Genomic DNA, 22633 nt, shown 5'->3' with positions numbered 1-22633 from the left:
AACAAAATCAGCAACAACGAACCGTTTTTTAATTAATTACATAACTGGTCAATCTTTATATTTTACCACGGCCTTCAGTTTCTCTACACGGAATACCAACCCAGTCATGTTTAATTGTTTATTTTTTTTATTTTCGAGAAACGGAGAAATATGCATGAAACATTGGGGAGGGAAGAGCATTTTGTGTACGTGTGTGTAGGTGCAAGCACCTGTACAGCAGGTCAAGCCATGCAATGCAATTATCTTTGGCACTGGACAACTTAAAACAGTTGGCAGCAGAAGCTTGGCTGGCTGTTAAGCTACCAAGAAACCAACAGTGCCCCGAGAGCGACTTTGCGCCTCGGTGTGCCCTCTTATCTCCTAGAACGATTTCGTTCTTTACTTTTGCGCACATTGGCGCTTTTTCGACGTGTACAGGGGTACAGTCGGGAGCATATATATTATGGTACTATATTAAGTGACCATTTGCTCTATTGATACTTGCATGGCAAAGTGAACGTTTGAGTTCAAAAGATAGAATAAATATGAACTGATATGTCGAAGGTGCTGGAAAAGCGACCAAAGACAATAAAGATGTAACTACCCGCACGCTAAGGACGTTAGGTCGTGGGTATCGGAATATTTTCTCCAGTGGGGTAGAGATAAATATTGCTTCTAAAAGGAGCATACGGACTAATAGGTCCAGTAGCTCGAAGCATAACTGTGGTAACGCAAAATACTTCTAGTCAGGTGACATAACACGCAGGCACATTTGCAATAGAAAAGCAGTAAAAATTGTCAATTAAAAAACGTCATTATTATGTATGTGCTTATACGTTGCCATTATTAGGTTGTGTGAAGTTAAAAAATGGATTGAATTTCAAAAGACTCGTATTTTGGCTGCAGGTATTTTGAAATAAGCGGCTTAAGCAATGGAAACGTAGCTCTGATGTTGCGGGAGGCAAATTTAAATATTCAATTATCGGGTGGTGGGGTTGCGGGTTGTGTTATAGCTATAGGCAAAGCAATGGGTATGAAGAATGGGCAAACGAAAATGGTGGGAGCTTTTTCGGGCGTCGGAAAGGCATTCGCTGGCAAAGTTATTGCGCATACGCCCGTACACCTATAGTATTGTGTAGGCGAAGGTTTTCTTAGACGTATTTGTCGCTTGCCTTGGTGGGCAATAAATAAAGCGACAGTAACTTAGAAAGGACACAGTGAGATAAGAAGAGACGTCCGGGACTCGAAGTGGTGGAAGTACCTTGAAAATCAAGACCGGTAGTGGGCGCAAGAGAATTGAAGGTGAGGTAAGATGATTTTGTTTTGTTTGTTTACAATGTTTGAAAAAAAACGCCTTTAGGGATTTTAAGAACATTCTTTTCTCTTAAGATTTCGGAAAGTAAACGAGAAAAAAATGTCTCGCACCAGTACATATTTTTTGTTTCGATTTTATAGAAGTCTGTATCGTAGAAATCTGCGCACTAGCTGTGGTGAAAAGTGCTACAACCGTTCGGCTGGAACAGCATTAACTAAGCGGTGAGCACCGGGCGCTTTCGCACAACGTTCGCTGAGCGGTTGTGGGCGTGGGCGCGGGGATCGTCGTCGTCATCGTCGGACGCGGGAACTCGGGACCGTTTTTCCCGCCGAGAGTCTCGCGGTCTATCGATCTCCGCTTGCCGACTGTCGTATTGCAGAACGAGTTCTTTGATGTGTTTCAACTTGCGGTGTAAATACTGCATACGGGTGCGGTCTTTCCAGTACTCTGCGTTCTACAAACACAGAACGTTTAAGTGGATTATTGGCGACAGCATGAAGCCACATATTAATAATAAACCGAGCTAAAACAACAGAATAGCAATGTTAGTGTCGCCTATACTACTGTCGGTGATAAAATAAAACTTACACAATCAAGCCTTACGTTAAACGTTTTACACGCAATGACATTTGTAACGTTCATTACTATTTTGTGGTTAATTGTTAAAAATTATAAATAAAAACTAAAACAAATCAATTTAATTAATTAACTTGAATAAATTGAAAAAAAAGATTAACTCGGCTTAGGCCTATCTCCCTGCCTCTAGGGTTGAGTAATTTATTATAAACTAATGTCGTTAAACCGCATTATGCATGAATAGAAACTTCATTATTAACATGACAATGGCAATCTATGACATAACAAACAACGGATTTCTGGAACTAATTTCCTTGTTAATTAATTTAAGTTTAAAATGTCACAGATTTTCCAAGTGTGCACAATTAGTTTACAATATTTTTATTTTTTTAAATGTTATAATAAAGTTGCAATTTTGAAACATTGAACTAAATGGTATGTCTAATATTATACATATAGCTTGTGTTCCAGACGTTTAAACAACACATACACACCGACACAAGGACAGTACAAACAATGTAAAGACCTATTTAATCGATATTTATATTTGCAAACCGAACTGAGCTATGTCGTGATGTATGTAAACCTATGTGTTTGCAGTCGTGTGTGTGGAAATGGCGGCTCTTATTTTGCATTTAACAGTTAGTGACGATTATGTTCGCCTTTTAAAGTATTCACAAACTCATGAGTGCAACTTAATAAGAGAAGTCTTATAACAATTAGGATCAAGTGTAGAATTCTTTTTAAATATGAGAACCATGATGTTATTTTAGGCAAAATATATCACTATCATCTTATATATAACATTATCATTGTCTGTTGCATATTTCCCAGCACTTGATCCTGACTTTTATTTGGTTCGAGAATCGTTCAACTTTACAAGCACAATATCACGACCAGATTCATGGAATTCATCATAATCTTATTACACAAGTATATTCAATATACACTTCACCTCTTTAAGTTTGGAGTATTCATGTAACACCCTTCTTTGGATGACCTTGTACTGGTCAGTTCCTTCTTTTTGTTCCTTCAACTGCATCTGCCACTCTGCAAACCTCTTGGCTTCGGCTGCAACCTGGAGTTAAAACAAAAGTTTAATGTAAAAATTTACCATATATTTATAATGGGTACGATTTTTATGGGATGCTAAATTGGTAAAATATTGGACAAGATTTCTTAGAAATAATAAAATTGGTAAATGCATGGGTTAATAAATTTGACTGACCCTGCTGTAGGAGCTTACCTAAATCTATAGTGTTGAGGTTAATTTCTGTATTACGTATTGGGTAGCAGTAAAAATATTGAGAAGGAATGCTTAAAGATAAGTGTCAATATTTAAATTAGGGCATGCCACATGTGAAGCTCTTGTAATTTAATTTTTTATTTTACTTGCACTACAAAGTCTACAATGCAGCATATGTTTAATAAGTTAATAAGTTCATTTTTACTTTAAGATAGGTTACATACATTGACTTATATCTTATTCAAGAGTGGCATTAAAAGTTTAAGAAGCACTCAATTAAATACTTCTATACAAGATTAGAAGAGAGATCTTGCCTGAGGACAGAATTTATAAATAGCGCAACACAAATGTTACGCCTTAATTTAACTTATACAAACATTTGAAATTACACTCGTAAAACAGTTGCCTGATCTGCTGAAAAGGTTAACAACATTTTAACAACTTTCGACTGTTACCTAATAATATTTCAATTCTGAACAGATTTCACAAAACTTTTGCTTGAGCAATTTTAGTCAGGTTTCAAATAAATTTTACAAAATAATCCAGAAACCTCACTCCTACCCACCTTTGCGTAAAGTAGAAGATATTCTTTGTATTCGGCTGAAAAATCTTGTCGGTATTTGTTCCTTTGGTCACTGCCTTCTATTACTTTGTATTTTCTGTATATTTGGGAACATTGTTTGAGCTCTATAACATTCAAAAGTTACGAAGCTATGCATCAATACAACCGATATGACAAAAAACAACAATAAATTTTTTTCGAACTTTAGTAAATTTTTCAAAAACAAAAGATCCAGTTAAATAAACTAGTATTAACGTGAAAGTATTTAAACTTACTTTAAGAATTCATCTTGTGTTTTATTAGGATTGTTTCTGCTTGTATCTGAAATAGGAAAACAATATTTTTAGAGGTAAAATTTAGACCTATCTAAAATATTTTACAAGGTTAAACATAATAAACTAAAACACAATTTTAAACAAAAAGGAAAATGAAACAAGAAAAATTAGAAACCTGAAAACAAATTATAAAACAAGACTTCTTACCAAGAATAGCTTCTTGATTTTCGAAAGCAGCGAATGAATCATTCGCTCTGTTTTGTTCATTCGCTTGTTTGGGTGGATTTGCTCTTCTTGTTTGATCTGATCTTCTTTGAGTGCTTGTGTTGAGAGAGGAGTTTTTAGAAGGAGAAACATCTGGATCGGGTTTCTTGGGCGATAACCGAGCCATGGGTTTGGGGCTCGGCTTACTGCTACGGCTGTTTGCGCTCCCAGGCCTTTGGTTTTCGTCTGCGTTCTTTTTTTTCGGGCTTGAGTTTCGATCAAAGGATGCGGATGGTGTTTCCTCTTCTTTGAGTTGAGCGATCTTACCCGAAATAATAGCAGGAGCGACCGTGGAGCTCAAACTCAACATCCCGCTTGTTTCCAGGGGAGACACGGACCTTGGACCACTTGGGCTCGTCTTCTGGTAAAGCGAAACTCGCTGCTTCTTACGTAGCGGGTTTGTGTAATCCTCGTTCTTGGATTGGGGTGAAGTATTAGGGGTGTCACGAGTAGCGGTTTCGGGGGTTCCCCCAGCAGGTCGCTTCCGATTCTCCGATGACTTGATTGTAAATTCTGCTAACTTCCTGTTATGACATCACAAGCACTTATTATTACATAACACTTCATCGTACAACATGGGTACATAGGCACCTAAAACTTATGGGTAGGTCCTTCATCATAGTGAATCTAGGAGTGTACAAAGTGTGCCAAACAGCATTCTGTCACCAGCCATAAAAAATTAACATTATCATTAAATAAATCGGATCATCACTTTAATATTACATATAATCAATAATCACAGCAGCATCACATTGGTAATTTATTAATAAATAAAACTCCCCACCCACCTTCTAACTTGCACCCTCTCCTCCTCAGTATAACCCGGCCAATCAGCATGAACCTCGTTTAATAGTTGTTTGTTCAACACAAACTCTTGCACACCCATGCCCACTGTACGTGAGGCTGCAACCTGGGTGAAGAAGATGAATATTAAGATTTAGGAAGATACATCATCCCTGTATAAGTGGGGATTCCTGACTCAGGAATATTAGGATTCTGTAGTTAGTGTTGACTGTTGGGAAACATTGACTTGAAATGTGAACAAGATATATTGGCAGAACACTGAAGTATAATTAAAGACTATCGTTGCCCTACTAGGTTTTAGTAAACCTAGGGTGACGGTGTTAAAATGGAGGTAAACTTATATCATGGTCATCAAACATTCGGAACGTCGTCAAACATTTTTCATAAAACAAAGAATAAGTTTGATTGTTAGCATATCACTCGTCCTACCTGTTGTAGGACCCCGCGCAACTTTGCAGCATCGGGTTGTCCTTGATCTCGACTCAACCTAATCATCAACTCCTGGAACTTGAGGGGACGCAGTGCAAGGTAGTGCGTCACTCGTTCGCTGTGGAGGAAAATGAGAGGTTGAGTGATAATGGGGATTGTATGTTTTGTAGGTTACATTGAAGTATACAGTTATCATCTCACACTGTAATAAAGGATTGTTGGGGTATTAAAGGAGGGTTGGGACTTAGGGTATTAATTGAAACTGTTTGTTTTGTAGTTTTAAGTTGTAGTTTTGTCTTGAATCTAACACTTCTTTTTATTTATTAGAAACAAGATTTAAAAAGTGTGGTTTAGACTATTTTAGTTTTTTGAACCATTAATGTTAACTAACAAATGCAACTCCCTGTTTGTTGCTATGTTCCCACCTGAGTGGTTTTCCTCCACTTTGTGCGGTAGTAGGTTGGGAAGATGATGAAGCAAAAGATGAGAGGATGGGTTTGGTTTTGTTCCTGATCCCCGCCTCCGAGACACTCCCGGTGACGGGGGAGACGGATCGGTTGGGAGCTGTGGTGAGGGGAGATGCAGATCTGTGGAGGAAGATAGAGGTTTTATATTTGTGTATTTGTGATGCTGTTATAGCCTGTTAACCATAAAATACCATAATGAACAAAATTTATTTCATTCTGATAATTAAGTGATTTATATATATTTACTGAGTATTATGTACACACAATCTGTTTATTATAACAAGGAAATCTTTTATTTTTGATGTTTCTATTTGTGATGTATAATATAAATACTGTCTTGACTAAATGAAAACATGCTGATATTAGTTACACAATCTAAATTTATCAGAGTTATCAAATGTTTTATTGTTTCATATTTGGTGACTGTTATTATAAAATTTAATTTTATTCTGCACACATTTTTTAAACTGTTAAAATTTTTTCCAAATTGTTTCTGGTAACCTTGATTGGACTGCACAGGCAAACATCTTTGAAGTTAAAATTATGTTTTCCTATATTTATCGTAAGCTAGTGAGCGCATGTACAGGGTTGCTGTGGGGTGACTTCTGCAAAATTTTCATGATAGGCTAGCACACCCTGTACCATACATAGGGATGCACATTACAGAATTTCGAATCCATGAGATTCGAATCCTTTTGTATTCGATTCTAATAACGGGATTCGGTAATCTGTTTAATGACGTCATCACACGTCATCTCATATACTATATTACCAATTTTTGAAAGTTATTAATTTTGATAAAAAAGATTTTTGTGTTTGTGGGACTTTCGAGAGTAAACGTTTCGTAACGTCTTTTCATAGCCTGCTATACGTTTCATGACGCAAAAACTACCCAATAGTACAATTTTTGATCATTTTACAACTCAAGATCCAACAAGGCTGTTATGAAAGGGTCAATAAACTGACTTTTGTGCGTAAAATTTTTTTTCCTATAAATATAAAAAGATTCGAAATTCTAGATTCGAAATTCTAGATTCGAAATTCTAGATTCGGAATTCTAGATTCGAATTAAAGTATTCTAGGATATCCTAGAATACCTAATTATTCTGTAATGTGCATCCCTAACCATACACATCAATCCATTGGGTGGTAGAGTTAGAAAACACAGTATCCGGAATTCGTCCGCTTTGTCTGTTTTGTCCGGATTTCGCTGCCGCATGCAGAATTGGAAACGGGTTTGCATACGACTTTGCAAGCAAATTCGCATGCCGGATACTGTGTACAGCCACCTTTAGGCACCCACCTTGCAAATGATGTATTATTGGTTGGTCTACCAGGTGGGGGTGTGGACGTACGGACATTATTTAAATGTTGGTCTCGGATTCGACGATTAACAAGTTTCTTTTTCCCTGAAGTAAAAAAAACATAAAAATGTACATTATACATAAGATATATATTAATACCATAATTTTATATTTTCTTTCGATTACAATAAGAATTAATGTTGTTTAAACAACGCAGAAATACGAATTAACAGCAAAACAACAGGCGTTAAATAAAACACACTATGGATAAAAAGTAGGAAAAGATCATCAAATAAAAAAGGGGTTGCTCGAATAAAAAGTGTTGCTATTAAATCTAAAAGAGCTCACAGTGAGTTGTAGGTAAATATTATTTAATTAAAACAAATTACTGAGCAATTAGAAGAAAGAAAGTAAATTATTGTTATTATTATATATTTACAGACCATTAAATACGTGCAATATAATGATTATAACAGAGGAAATTTGATTATGTTTGGATACAAATTAAGCAAAGTTTAATACATAACTTCAATATTAGTTTTAAAATGAACTATTCATATTATTATATTATTATTATTATTATTTATGTATTAGAATGTAAGTTTAATACATAGTTCCAATATTAGTTTGAAACTTACCAAGTTTAGATGAAGATGGTTGTTTAATCTCTTTTGTGCTAAAACAAAAAATGTTGTTAATTAAATTATTTATATTTTATGAATGTATTAAATCTAACTTTTAATTTAAATACTTTATAACCCTAACTTAATCAGTTCATTTCTCAACTAAGTAATAATTATTTAATGATTTATTTAACTTCAAAAACCTTATTAAAGTAGAAATAAATGTTTTAATAAAGGTTTTATTCCACCTAGGTGAGGTCCTACAACTTGGCAAGCCATGGGGCTTCAGATTTAGAGTTGGCCAATTACCCCAACAAGCAACAAGTGTTGCTTTATCATTTAATGCAAAAATACCAAAATGTCACCAAGTTTAACACACTGATACTGTGCATATTGTATTGTATATTTAATGTTTGGACCTATAGGGTAACCTATGTTCTTTTGTTCTTCTATAATGTAAAAACAAAATTAAGAAAAATAATATGTAAAAAAAGTATTGAGCGGTCATATTATCAATTAACTTTGCATTCAATGATCATAGCATACTTAGTAGCTACGACCAACATAAAAGGTTTATGCAATAGACTACTGACAAGCACCATATGGAGATATGCAACACACAATTTAGAAGTCTATCGTTTATGAGTCAAGTAATGAATCTATTACAACTATCATGCATTTAAAAAAGGTTGAACGTTTAACCACTCTGTGTTTGCATTTAAAAAGTTGCATAAAATGTAAATATTAACACTCATTATTATGTACTTCTGCAATCTGCAGGCATTTATCTAGGTTACAGTTCGGTATAATTAGCACAAGGGTGTAAAACAATATATTATATGGCCCACACACTTTGTTTTTTTTTGAATGCCAATAAAATCATACGAATGCAAAAAGTAATAAAACAATAAATAATGACAGAACAACATGCATTAAAATACACTTATTGATCCTGTTATAACAAACAAAAAAGTTAACATAAAATATCCATCTTTAGAAATTTAGGTCAGTAATGGTCAAAATCTGGTTTAAATCCGAGGTTTCATGGTATGCCACTCTGTAGGACCTTACCCATATATAATAGCAGAATACCATTATGAATTACATAACCTCACCATACAGGATGTAGCAAGTGGAAAGTTAGATCAAGTGGCTTTTAAATGGTTTTAAATGGATTTTCGATTGCAAGAGGTACTTGTTAAGTCATAAGCGGTTATGTTACATAACTTTCCCCTATTGTGATGTCATTAAACAAATGGCCCCATTTGACATCATTAACGTTGGAACTTTAATTTCGTTTAGGACAAATTTGAAGTTAATTTATCAAAATGATTATTGTAAACTGTACAACATGCTGTATTGAGTTAATGAATACAAATATAGCGGAGTTAGTTTAAAATACATTGAATTAAAAAACACACTGGGTTAAAAAATCTAAATACTCTTATCTTTTTGTGTCACAGTTCTGATACAATGTATGATAATATTAAAGGGCCTTCCGCATTCATCTTTATGGTCCGTGAGAAATGTAGAATACCAAAAATAATCGCCTATGACGTCACAGACGCTGTGTCAACGAGGAAACGCACGCGCGCGTCATATATTTAGCCTTGATCTGTGACGTCACAAGTGTCAATGTCAATAAACAGCGATAAGCATCGAGATGTTAGAAGGAACATAAGCGAACTGGATTCCCCTGTAGCGAATGAATTGTAAACAAAATACCGGCATATTAATGTCAGCCAAGTTGTAAAGCGTAGACCGTTTATAGGCGACAATTAAATTCTCGTGACATGCTGCTGTTTCGCGTAACCTCGGGCGTTTAAAAACACGCCATCAGTTTCGTAACAAACGCCATCGTGACGTCACATAATGGTAAACAAAAACGTAAATTTTGCGACGAAACCTCGTGGGTAAAAATAGTGACCAAAGTTTCCAAAATGGTAATTTATACGCCTGTTTATATTTATTATACAAATTGATCACCACACAGATTGCATTATTGCACTGTGACAGTTTTAATGAGATACGCATATAACACGCCATTAACGTATATGATAACCGAAACATGTTTGGATGCATATGTACAATGTCAACGTATGCCGAAGGTGTAAGACTTCGTATACAGGGGGGGTCAAAAAGTTTTAAAATAATTTATAATTAAAACCCTGTCATGAGTTGACGGCGTGATCATATCATGCACCTGCCACGCTTGGTGTACAGGCTTTGCACTCATGCAATACAGGGTGGTTATAGTCGTGGGTCTAATCATAGTTTGACAACTTTTGCGCATTCGAGGAACGCGTGTTGGCTACGATGGTTAGGCTTGGCGTATAACGCTGTAGGTATCGATTGGATAAATAATATATAACATGAGAAAACGTGGTTACTGCATACGACGACATAAATGCCTGTTATGTTACTCGTGTTGATGAACACATAAAAGCTGCTAGCATATGCTTACAGTAGTATAGGACATGGTGTAAGATGGATAGCGTTAGCACGTAAAACAAAATATTTCATATATCTCAATCGTGTTTAAAACATTAACAACGCACTTTTAGAGCAGCGAGGATACGGCTATATATCTCTGTAAATATTCTATGTTTACTACTAAATGGGACGATAAAAGAAAATGAAAACATGAGCCACTTACCCCAACCTACTATATATTTAAAATATACAACACGGGTATTTTGCATAGAAGAGTTGCAGCGACTCTCAAGTACCAACGTCATTCCCATCGTAAACAACAACAGCGGAAACGAACCATATTTCAAAATGTCAGTAACATAGAATGCTGAATATAAACGCTTGCAAGAATTTGCATGGTTTAAAATTAAGATATACGTCGAACCACGCGGGCTGTTTAAAATGGTGAAACGGGTAGCAGGTTGAATGGACTTTACACAAAGTAAACAAATAACTGTTAAAAAATGCGTGTAAATGCAGGTAACAACGTTTTTCCAAAACTCCAGTAACAAAAGTTTAGGTAAAAAAGTTAAAATAAACGTTAATCAATCAAGATTTATTTAAAAAGCTATACCAGGCGAAGGTGTATCTTGCGTAACTACAAGTTCACCAATCGGCTTAAATAACGTCTATGTTTATTTAGTTTTTACCTCTCTGAGTTTCGATTCGCCTCAGGGCATAAGGTGTATAATCTCAAGGTCAAACACGATACACAAACCGGTTAATTCAAGTTCATTTTATCACGTATTAGTTCTATAATCTAAACAATTAACATGAGGCTAGGTGACTCACGTGGCCAATGTCTAATTAACAGAAAAAATATAAATTTCCCTATAGTTTGAACGTATATATATATATACAGTAGGGTGGGGGAAGATGGGACACCTTTAGCACATAATATCTAAATGTCTTGATCGTGTTTTAAACAATTAACAACGGTCTAAGGGAGTCGTGAGGATAGGCTTTTATAATTCTTTGCATTTTAATTGGGCGAGAAAATAGAATGAAAATGTGTCCCATTTCCCCCCAACCTACTATATATATACATACAGTATATACATATATAAAGTTAGTTATTAAGTTGGGGTAAGATGGTGCATGTTTTATCATCTTATTCGGTGGTAAACAAAACAAAAATTGCAAAATAATAATACCGTATTCTCAAGACTAAAAGAGCATTGTTAATTGGTAAAAAATGATTAGGAAATATGGGATATTATGTGCTAACGATATCCATCTTACCGCACAGTAGTATACATACGCCGAGGCTGCACGCTTGGCAGTTCAGAAAAGTGTTAACCTTAATTTCCACACGAGTTAAAACATCCAGCGAATACAACAAGGCGGTTTACGTGTGTCCAATATTTTACCGATAGAGATGGTAGTGTGTATATTTGCCTATTAAATGAGGAATTACCCTTCAAATAATAATTGCAACATTAATAAATACGACACAAACCCACCACTATACGGTCACAGTGGACATGAGCTGGGTTCATTCAGATGTACGGATATAACAATCAATAACATTTCAATACCGTAACCGTTTGTAGGTTAGAATAATACGTTAATATGTGGGAGAGGCATTCGTGACCATTTATGCAGCATGCGGGGTTTGGAATTAAGATTTTAATAAGATATCAAGGTGTTAACATATATACGAAAATATCTCTCTTTAACCTTTGTTTACATTTTACCAAAACATCAGCAGTATATTATATTAAAACCAAGTGTAACGACGAAATACAGTCCATCACGGAGTCACAGTGGGCGCATAAACTACGCACATGATAGGCAGCCTAGATGTTACTTGGGGTAATGTAATGGGACATCCAATCAACCATATTATAGAATAAAACAAAATAGTTTCAAAAAACTCAATTTGTACAATTAATAAATGTTCCCACAGCAGTGTATAGTGAGCTGGTATTTAAACCGTACAGCAATATACGCTAAAATATAGGTTATAGGCAAAGTGTGTACCTTGTTTTTTGCTCTTGTTCTTTTACCAATGTCATGCGTTTACGCGTTGCGTTGTACGATTCGTCGTTTGCGTTAACCGTGATCTTGTGCTGAATTGCCCCCATAATAGAGATACGGCCTCTTGTATCTCTGTAAATACCATACAGTTAATACATTATTTAGTTAATGGTTTTAACTCTGGGATTCTAATTATGTATTGTACTAAGTCAATGTAAATTCGACATATACACACATTAATATAGAAAATTCATAATTCATTTAAATTCATTATGCTTAAAATTATCACAAATATGGAAGATATATAATAAAAATAACATGCATTTAACTGTGTATATATATATATATATATATATATATGTGGTATTTAAACATAGGCACCTAAAGTCTAAATTACAAACGCAGTTTTAAAATGCGGTAAATATATAAATACGGAAAAACAAAGCAACCAGTTTTCTAATTTTCTTTTGTGAAATCTTTTTACACGTATTTAAGAGGTGGAAGGTATTAGTGCATGTCATCAAGGGTGCGACTAAATCAGTGTTGTTTAAATGCGTTTTCGAGTGCAATAAACACATAATCACGATTAATCAATGTGTGGCCCAGTATTCCAAACTGCATTTCACAAAAAGTACCGGCATTCAATAAAATTACTTTGCTTTTACAACAGCATTTAAAGTGGATTGTCAGTCAGTATTTTCCGATCTAACCAAATAAATATAAACGCTTATTGAAAACGTTTAACAGGTTTTTAACCACTTGCTATTACGATGTTACACTTTTCCGTGATGTTTCCAACACTATAAATAACACGTGCGTTTTGGAATTTTTTGTTTAGTTTAAATCAGCCATGGACGACTATCATGGAACACGTTATAGCGGTCACTACGATGACGAAGATGGGCTATAAATAGATTCTCGTGGCTTCATCGGTGAAACTTGATATACGATAATTGCAACGGCTTGTTAGGAGAAATACTACGCATTCTAAACTACAGGACAACGATCGTATGTAAGTTACATGGCACTTATACAATGACAATTGTAACGGTCGTTGGGAACATAATGTATAACAGGGGTGGAAAAACTTTCTAGGCAATACATTAAAACGTGCAGAAAAGCAATAAAATATTGCGCAAACCCCATTTTATTTTTTGAAAGTCGTCGCATATAAAGGTATTTAAGTGCCTGCGTCAAACTTACCATTTCGTGACAAAGACAAAATGCATACATATAATATACATAACTTTAATAAAACATGTTTGATTGAAATATATATTTTAAACTATGAATACGCAAGTATAAAATAATTATACCCGGTATAATACTGCTGTACGCCATCTATAGCTGCGGATTGGTTCAATGCTGATAATTGGAATGTAAAAGTTTGCGTGTCATTTCCACCGTCGGTAGGTATCCTTATGCTCTGTATTGGAAGTTAGATTAGTGTACTATAAAGGTTAATTTAAAAGTTAAAAAGGTCACGGAATAAAAAAGAAAACTATGTTTCTTATAAATCAATGTTAATATAAATTTAGTGGGCCAGATCGTAATTTGCGTAATGGCCAACTTCTTCATGTACATTTTTTACGCATAGTGTGTAGGAATGGGGGCACGAATATACAGTTTAATATTAATTTAAAAGTAAACAAAGGCTGCAAGGCCCTGATATACTAAACAAATCATGTGAAAATCAAAGTGGTTTTATATACCCCATGGTGGTTTCGCCACGATCAGAACGACTTGATTTAATAACAAACGGGCACGCATAATTATCATAAGGAAGTTTTCCTCGGTATGATGTAAACACCGCCCACAAGGATTAACCAATCAGATGGCAGTTAATAAAACTGTCAACCAATCAGGTAACAAGAGGTTTTCATTGGATTGAAACCGGTAAATTCCGGAAACAGTTTCCCCGCACAACCCCCATACACATTGTGTATAATGAACAGTCATATTTAGATTCATAAGAACCAACATTTGTTACTGAATAGGGACAGTCTAACGACAAAATTTAAAGTAACAACAAAACAATATTAACATTGATAATGCGAACGTGTAACAGTGAATACCATTTGCTTGTTATATGTTTTAACAGCCGACGGTGTTTGCTTGCGTAACGAAGGAACAGCTGTTGACAGAAGACGTCAAAATGACAAAACTCTTAGGAGACACCAGGAATATTATTGAGCAGTGGTCTAAGTAGGAACATTACCAAATATGTTGCAAATACTAGTAAGAAACAGGGACCATATGACGTCACAAAACACAACGGTGTCTTTAACTATTAAACATCAAACGCAAAATTATACTTGGTGTTCTTTTATAATATAACGTAGCAATACAATATTAAGCATTAAGTAAGACAACAGCGGCGGTCAGCCGATAGCTATCACGTATGTAGCGATACATAATGACACCCAACCTTTGCGTAGGTTAAATATATTGCAGGGGGAGACGCAGGGCGCGCGGTGATATGGTTCTGTAATGTCAACAACATACGTGTTATCCAAATAGTTGAGAAGGATATGCATGTTGTTGTTGCAAATTATAAGCTGAAAATATGTTTTGAATTTTTTTATTTGTGGTCTTATTCACGTCGGTCTTAAAAGATAAAACTAAAACTGACAGAAATTCTCTTTTAGCAAGTCAATGAAACGTTTCCACGATGATAATTTAAACCGGTATGATAAACAACAGTCCACTGACATATTTACATCTATTTTACCAGGATTATATGAACGCAAACAACCTGGAAGCAACTGCGTTATATTTTCAATTATCAATACAGATATGGCAAGCGTACGTCGGTACGTGTCTGCCTCTTCGAGGTTTTCTGGGTTCAGTTCGGCTTATTGGCGAAACTAAAGTAAGGCGATCATACATGTAATGTTCGAAGGAAACACGAAGTCTCGTGTCGTGCGAGAGGCCCGTGTTTGACACATGTACACAACATGAAATCAATACTACACACACATATATATATTAGGTGGTTTGATATTAGGGCTTCGTGGTAAATGAATTCCTTGCATGGTATCCTATGTTATAGTAACTTGATACCACAATATCCATTAGGCGACTGTTCGGTAAAATTTGATACACGAACGGTTCTAACAAAACAAGGACGAAACTTAAACAATGATTGATAAAATGTGTTTAAGCAAGTGACCGACTCTGTTTAAAAAAGATCGTTGTGGTATATAGTTATTATATACAGGCATGCAGCAAAATACAGGGTTTTAACTTTTAATATGAGCAGCTAAGTGAGTTTCTTTAACATTAACAGCACCATATGCTTCACTGCATAGAGTCTCTTCCGCCGTATTCACGCGAAAATGAGGCGCCGACAATGCGGCAAATATGGTACAATCGACCACTAATGCAATGCGTATTAGCAACATACGCGGTACGCCGGTAATACTATACATATATTTGGGGTAAGATGGTCCAGGTTTTCATACTAATTTATCGTCCATTTGGTGGCAAATAAAACTACAGGGATATATAACCGTATCCTCGCGACTAGGAAATATGGAATATTATGTAACACGAAATCTACTTTACCTCATATACGTTACATTGCAAGTTTTTTACAAGTAAATTTGGAAAATGCGTGGTTATAATCATAATATTAATATGTCATATGTCATACCAGATACCAATATCAATTTCAAATAAACCAACTATACAGAGCAACAGTTAAACTACCAAACAATATTGCTCTAATCGAAACAGTTAAAGTAGTTATTTATTGTTGCGTTTTTTGCAGCTTGTGATATTAAATTAAAACCTCACACAAGCAGATTGGGAAATACCGAAACTATTCGCAAGTAACCCGATACGGAACAAGGCTTATATTTATAAATATCGCAACCTATAGGTATTGGTATCTACTATCGGGGTAACGGCCCAACCCTGGCCTAAATATAAGTTTCAAGACGTTTTATTTTGGTATAGATAGAAGAACTTAGCATCTAACATTTACTACAGCAACGGGTTTTTATTTGGTAAACCAAGTAAACAATAAAAACTCCCACGCGTAAGTTTTAGTATCAGCAGAAACCGAAAGCGCTATAGCAAGCTACAAGAACGGAGTTTCTGCAGCGGGAAAATTTCTCTCGACAGCTTCCTATGAGTAACGCTTGGCCCTGACGTAGACAAGAGCAATAAACGTTTTGTTGGCGGAACATGCTTGAACCTATACGACCATAAACTACCTACGCTAAGCATATGTCGTCCCACATTTTGACAGGTTTGAAAATAAGATTAGTCTTTCTTTATAAGCCTATTAATAAAATTGTGTTCTTATTATTTATGTTAATGCATTTTAGCATTTTAGAACTTGTAATCGTAACTTATAATACTACATTTGGATAAAGTTTAAATACAACATTCCGAACATTGTTCGAGTCCTAATGTTTTATATGGGAGATCTTATGAATGGCAAGGCATGCCAGAGAGTCAAGAACACATCATGCTCATTACCCAAGGGTTAAGCCCTACACTACTAACCCAATATGACTAATAGAAGTAATCAAACTGATCAGGTGGCATTCACTGTGTATTATAGAGATACTAGCCTACAGTTATGTGAATAAGGGTGACTAAGAATATTACGAATAATAAAGTAAAAAGACCCTAAAAAATTAGGATATGGTGCTACAAAAAGTCGAACCAACTGTATAATAAAAGATACATAGTTCGCCGAAATGGCATTGTTAGTCTCTTATTCAAATAGAACCATAAACTGTTTGTGCATTGTGGTATTGTATTACCAATAATTGAATATTTTAGCTTGTGTTTCCATAATAAGTTTAAATACAAAAAATCTCCAGTAAACACAGGTGTTTAATGAATGGCCAACAGTCAACATAACAGTATGTCCAGACTCCCAGACATCGAACCTGGATTAGGAATTGGACATGGGGGATTTGTGGGAGATGATTCATTGAGACAGAGCGCAAATTAAAGTCACGCTGAGGTAGCGGTATGTATTATTAATTGCTGTACAATCGTCTGAAAGTTGCCACCAGGCATAATGAACACTCAAGTCAATGTGGAATAAAACTGTATGTGGTCATAGCATGGCCAACTTGAAAGTATTTATCTTTTTTATTAATTATAACAAAGATCTTTTCAATTGGTGTAAAAAGATAAAAATGACAGTTTAAAGATACAACAATATCTTTAAAATATCAGTGGAAAACATGAGACCATTAAATGTAACAGGCACAAACTCACAAATTAATTCATTAATGTGACCTTGAAAGAAAGTGAGCATAAAGATACAGACTAGTTTAATGTTGTCTTAATATTCTTACAATTAATAATTTAATATAACCTTCAAACTATTCTACAGTTATAAATGAATTAGATGTTATCAGTTCTCACACATTAGCAGACAAACATGACTGAATAAGCAAATGTGACCTAGATACCATTTGTTGGTTGTAACAACTTGAGTGTGAAGAGCTACCTTATGTTATGAATTATGATAATAAATAAAACCAAACACATGTGAACTCTGTCAGTTCAAGCAAACAACATCGGCTATGGGGTGCATTTTATGGTGCCGGGGCAGTGTATGCATGCCTATCCTAAGAATTTGGCAGGGAATTGCAAAAACCCCTGGATTTTCCAGTTGTAAAAGTAATTTATTCCTAAAACATTCTTAGAAAACTACAAACACATTTTTTTGTCGCAAACCCTGGAAATTTTACAATATCAACGTCACTGAGTGCATTTCCCATGGCTATTAATTAAGCGTGAATTCATTTATCAAGCATCAGAAAGTATTAAGAAACAAGGCTTAACTTTGTGTGGTCAGGCTCAAAACTTTTGGTTACCTCTAACCAGTGAATGCCATCTTTTTTTTCAAATTTATTGTCTCCCTGATTATGGTAGGGAAAACCAATAAATGAGAAATTATATGATTAGACCATATTAAAAGCCTTCTTTACATTTATTGGGTAAAAAGAAGCGGGACATGTAGGAGCAACGATATTGGTATTAGTTCCTTAAGACCACATGCCGCATCATCTATCTGATTTTAACAATTCTAAACTTAAAATTCATAACAAAAACAAAAAACTATTGAGTTCTATAACTAAACTTTAAACACAGGAAGCCTAGGAAGGCATTTGATCAAAGTTTCCTAAAAGTTTCAGCTGAAGTTACCTAGTAAAGATAAGGCTGCACGCATTTAAAAATACTTTTCCAGGTAGCAAGTTAAAACACAGGCAGCCATTAAAATATTACTTTTCAAATTGTAAACTATTCATCACTTAAGTCTACTCACAAAATATGCTGCTAGTATTATAAAATAAATTGTAAAATGTGTATAATAATGTCCTCATTTGTGGTAAACCAATTTTATATTACTTCCCTGGCATATAAATAGTTTCTTTTTTTTCAAATGTTTTAATTTTTAAAGGAATACATTATTAAGGGGGTTGACAGCCCCTTAGACTCCAGCAATTGTAAAGACTATGTAGTCCCTTATTTCGTTTTCTATGTAATTATATCTGTACTTAAAATATTGATTGTAATTAAACAGGAAAACATAAAAATGTACTATATATATATATATTAGATATGAATATTTCTGTGCTAAAAATATTGTTAATAAATATTTGTGAAAACAATGTTTGCATAGCCTACCGATCGACTACAGTTACTGTAAACCTTCAATAACATAATAGTTCAAACAACAACAAGAATTTGTAATCGGAACACTGGTTGGTTTGAAACTGTTACCCGGTGTTGAGTTACATTTCAAAATCTCGATGAAATCAAAACGTTTATAACCACACGACCGATGCTTTCATTTTGGATTGTATAAGCTGTTTGTAAATTCAATAAAGGAAAGAGCAGATCACAACATTAACACTGATAAATGGAGTTTTAATTATTGTAATGGTGTACTAAAGACAACGTAAATATCAATATATTTCTTGCTAAGTGTACAACTGTCATCTTAACAGAGTCTTAAAGATTATAAATAAATTAGAAAATGTAACAGTTGGCATAGGTGTAATGTTAAAGGTGTTTTTCAGCACCCAAGCTTTACAGCTATATAACTTTCACCGTGAGTTAGATGACAAACCAAACAAGCAGACTCAAAGTATATTGCATTCACCACATTAATCAATGAGGTCCTTATGTTTGACAACTATGTATGTAACTGTATTTTAACAATGTCGCCCCAGATTTTACCCTGCTGTTAGGTGTCTATACAAACATACAGAGCCAAAGTATATTGCATTCACCACAATAATCAATGAGGTCCTTATGTTTGACAACTATGTATGTAACTGTATTTTAACAATGTCGCCCCAGATTTTACCCTGCTGTTAGGTGTCTTTGACAACTATGTATGTAACTGTATTTTAACAATGTCGCCCCAGATTTTACCCTGCTGTTAGGTGTCTATACAAACATACAGAGCCAAAGTATATTTCATTCACCATATTAATCAATGAGGTCCTTATGTTTGACAACTATGTATGTAACTGTATTTTAACAATGTCGCCCCAGATTTTACCCTGTTGTTTGATGTCTATACAAACATACAGAGCCAAAATATATATATTGCATTCACCACATTAATCAATGAGGTTCCCTATGTTTGACAACTATGAGTGTAACTGTATTTTAAAATATCAACCCGGATTTCACCCTGCTGTTAGGTGTCCATACAAACAAGCAGAGCCAAAGTATATTGCATTCACCACATTAATCAATGAGGTTCCCTATGTTTGACAACTATGAGTGTAACTGTATTTTAAAATATCAACCCGGATTTTACCCTGCTGTTAGGTGTCCATACAAACAAGCAGAGCCAAAGTATATTGCATTCACCACATTAATTAATGAGGTCCTTATGTTTGACAACTATGTATGTTGCTGTATTTTAACAAGGCAGGTTAGAACATACAAAAAAAATATGTAAAGGATCAAAAAATGTCCCCGTGCCACCTATGGCAGTTGCCTTATGTCTCTGTCTCCCCTGTATATTTTTAGGTTACATGGCTGATAATTATGTTAAGCTGGATATTGAATGAATACTAAGCATTTGAATATTATCTTACCCCCTGGTTTCCATTGAAGCGAATGGTTGGTTTGCTTACTCTGTCTCCCTGTAAACAAATAGAAGAAAATGACATTTCAGCAAATCAACACAAGCAGTGAGACCAATACATTGCCTGGGGGAACTCACAGTCTCACACTATAATATAAGCAGCTACTAAAATGTGATGCATTGGTGGCCTAATAAGTTATAATATAAGCTTATCCAATGATACAATATTTTACCCGTTGTATTATCATGTTGTACTATCTATGATAGTAATTAAATGAAATAAATAATTCATACATGAGGTTTAAATCATCGTAACTCAAAAGGCTACATCATATATTCATCTATTGAAAGTTACTTTGCTTGCTTAGCAAACACACAGCTTCCTGGCAACTGAAGACTCTTAACAAAAAAAAAGTTATCTAGTGTGAAAACTTTGTACCACCATTAAGTATCTCATATTCCCATTGATCATATTCATATAAATTATATATATATAGCCATGGCCTATTATATATAACCATTGACAAACTTTTTTAACCAGTCGAAAAAAAGAAAAAACAAAGTTAAACAAATACTAATAGTGTGATAATTATAATAATGAACCCAAATAAATGGCCAAAACTATTCACAAAAATCTTAATATTATAACAAGATATAGTTATTTGCACTCTACTACTGTACTAGTGAGCGAGTTTGTAAAATCTTATACCATACACTGCATTCATTATTTTGAAAATAACTACTAATTATTCTTAACAGAGAAGTACACTGTAGTAAGCTAGACGATGTGGAACTCTATTGGCTACGTTTAATCAGTTCGATTAAACAAAAGTTAAGCATAAATTATAAGGTAATTATCTCTTGAGATTTCAAGTAACAAAACCTGGCAAAAGCATTCAAAACTATGCAATTATAATACCAAAATCTAGGTATTGTTATTGGTGCTGTGCTATATAGACTATAGTATATTATAAACGACAAGCTTCATTAACCAGTTGTATCATACTGAAATAGAAGATAAATTTTTATAGTTATTATTTATGTAGGGGAGAAAGTATAGCTGGCAAATTTACCTGTAGATTCTGGTACGATTCAACAGCTCTTAGCGCAGAATCCGTTAATTTGAGTTGAATAATTTGAATATTGGATGTGTTTTGTTGAAGAGCATATTCACCCTCAGATAAATCTATTGCCATTGAAGATTAAGGTGATGTTGCCCAGAAATGATTGGAAATTGGATTAGATTTGTGTTGCCTCTTGTTTGAACTAAACTACCAATGTTTTGGCCAACGGCCGAAACTGGCATGCATCCGTAAACTACTGTTTAAGCTGCTATTTACTCGCCTTTTTCTCGTATGTGCCTGTCAAAGTAATAAAAAAAAAAATTTATAACAATGTATTGATGAAAAGAATGTATAAATTAATGCTGATGACACTACAATACTTCACAAAAATGCAACTGTAATACCTTAATCAAAGCTATGTAAGAATGGATGGCTAATATGTGTGACTTGCTTGCATATTAATACACTAACTAACAGACTAACTACTAGTTACTTATTACTAAAATCATGAACTATGGATTAAGGGGAAAATAGAAATGTATACAAAGTCTATGAACTGTAGCCAAGTACAAAAGTAAAAGGAACATAATAGCTGACTTTATAACTGTCCCAATACTTTAACGGCTACAGTTTGTTACAAGAATTATTTAGAGTTGTACGTTTAAAAAGAACATCTGTTAACAACCTTAACACAGCTAAATTGGCCTAATATTGGGATTCATTTAAATTACTATAGTATTATGCATAATGTGATTGCTCTTAATCAATTTACATTAAACCTAAAGTACATTTATTGTTTTTGTTTTTAAATCATCATTTTAAATCATCCGAGAAACACCAAACAGATGATATGATGCAGACAATGACATCACATCAAGTCAATTTACTTTCACACATATAAGATTATTGCGCAATACTAAGTGGTTTACTCCTAATAGAGCTGTTAAAGAGTTCATAAATCTTAAACAGTAAAATACAGTTAAAAAAGCAGGCTAAGCATACATTACAGTGCAGTTACTGCAGTGAGAATTTAGAGGTTATTAAAAAAAAACAACATTAAGTTGGAGTGCTATGATAGAGCAGCTGTATTTTAATTTTTTTGTAAATAATAAAAAATCGGTTTGTTTTATGGCCAACTCTTTGCATAAATATAAAAATACATGTTATTTACCATTGAACCTCACCCATAT

At 34.4% G+C, this 22633-nt stretch overlaps 1 protein-coding gene across 1 annotated transcript; it reads right to left on the bottom strand.

Annotated features, from left to right (window-relative positions):
* Positions 1-104: 104 nt before the first annotated feature.
* Positions 105-21773, bottom strand: LOC149727650 (RNA polymerase II elongation factor ELL-like). The gene is made up of 14 exons (XM_089887699.1): positions 21453-21773; positions 20390-20437; positions 13613-13722; positions 12300-12428; positions 7860-7897; positions 7221-7326; positions 5876-6037; positions 5451-5568; positions 5006-5127; positions 4161-4741; positions 3954-3999; positions 3682-3775; positions 2826-2948; positions 105-1748 (listed from the first exon to the last, which is right to left on the bottom strand). Exons 1-14 carry the CDS (start codon positions 21573-21575, stop codon positions 1509-1511), a joined length of 2040 nt encoding a protein of 679 aa, XP_089743825.1. The 5' UTR covers positions 21576-21773; the 3' UTR covers positions 105-1508.
* Between the last annotated feature and the right edge of the window lie 860 nt (positions 21774-22633).

The sequence above is a fragment of the Ciona robusta genome, chromosome 11, assembly GCF_009617815.1.
Source record: "Ciona robusta chromosome 11, ASM961781v2".
Taxonomy (NCBI): domain Eukaryota; kingdom Metazoa; phylum Chordata; class Ascidiacea; order Phlebobranchia; family Cionidae; genus Ciona; species Ciona robusta.
This window is presented reverse-complemented; position numbering and strand designations above follow the sequence as displayed.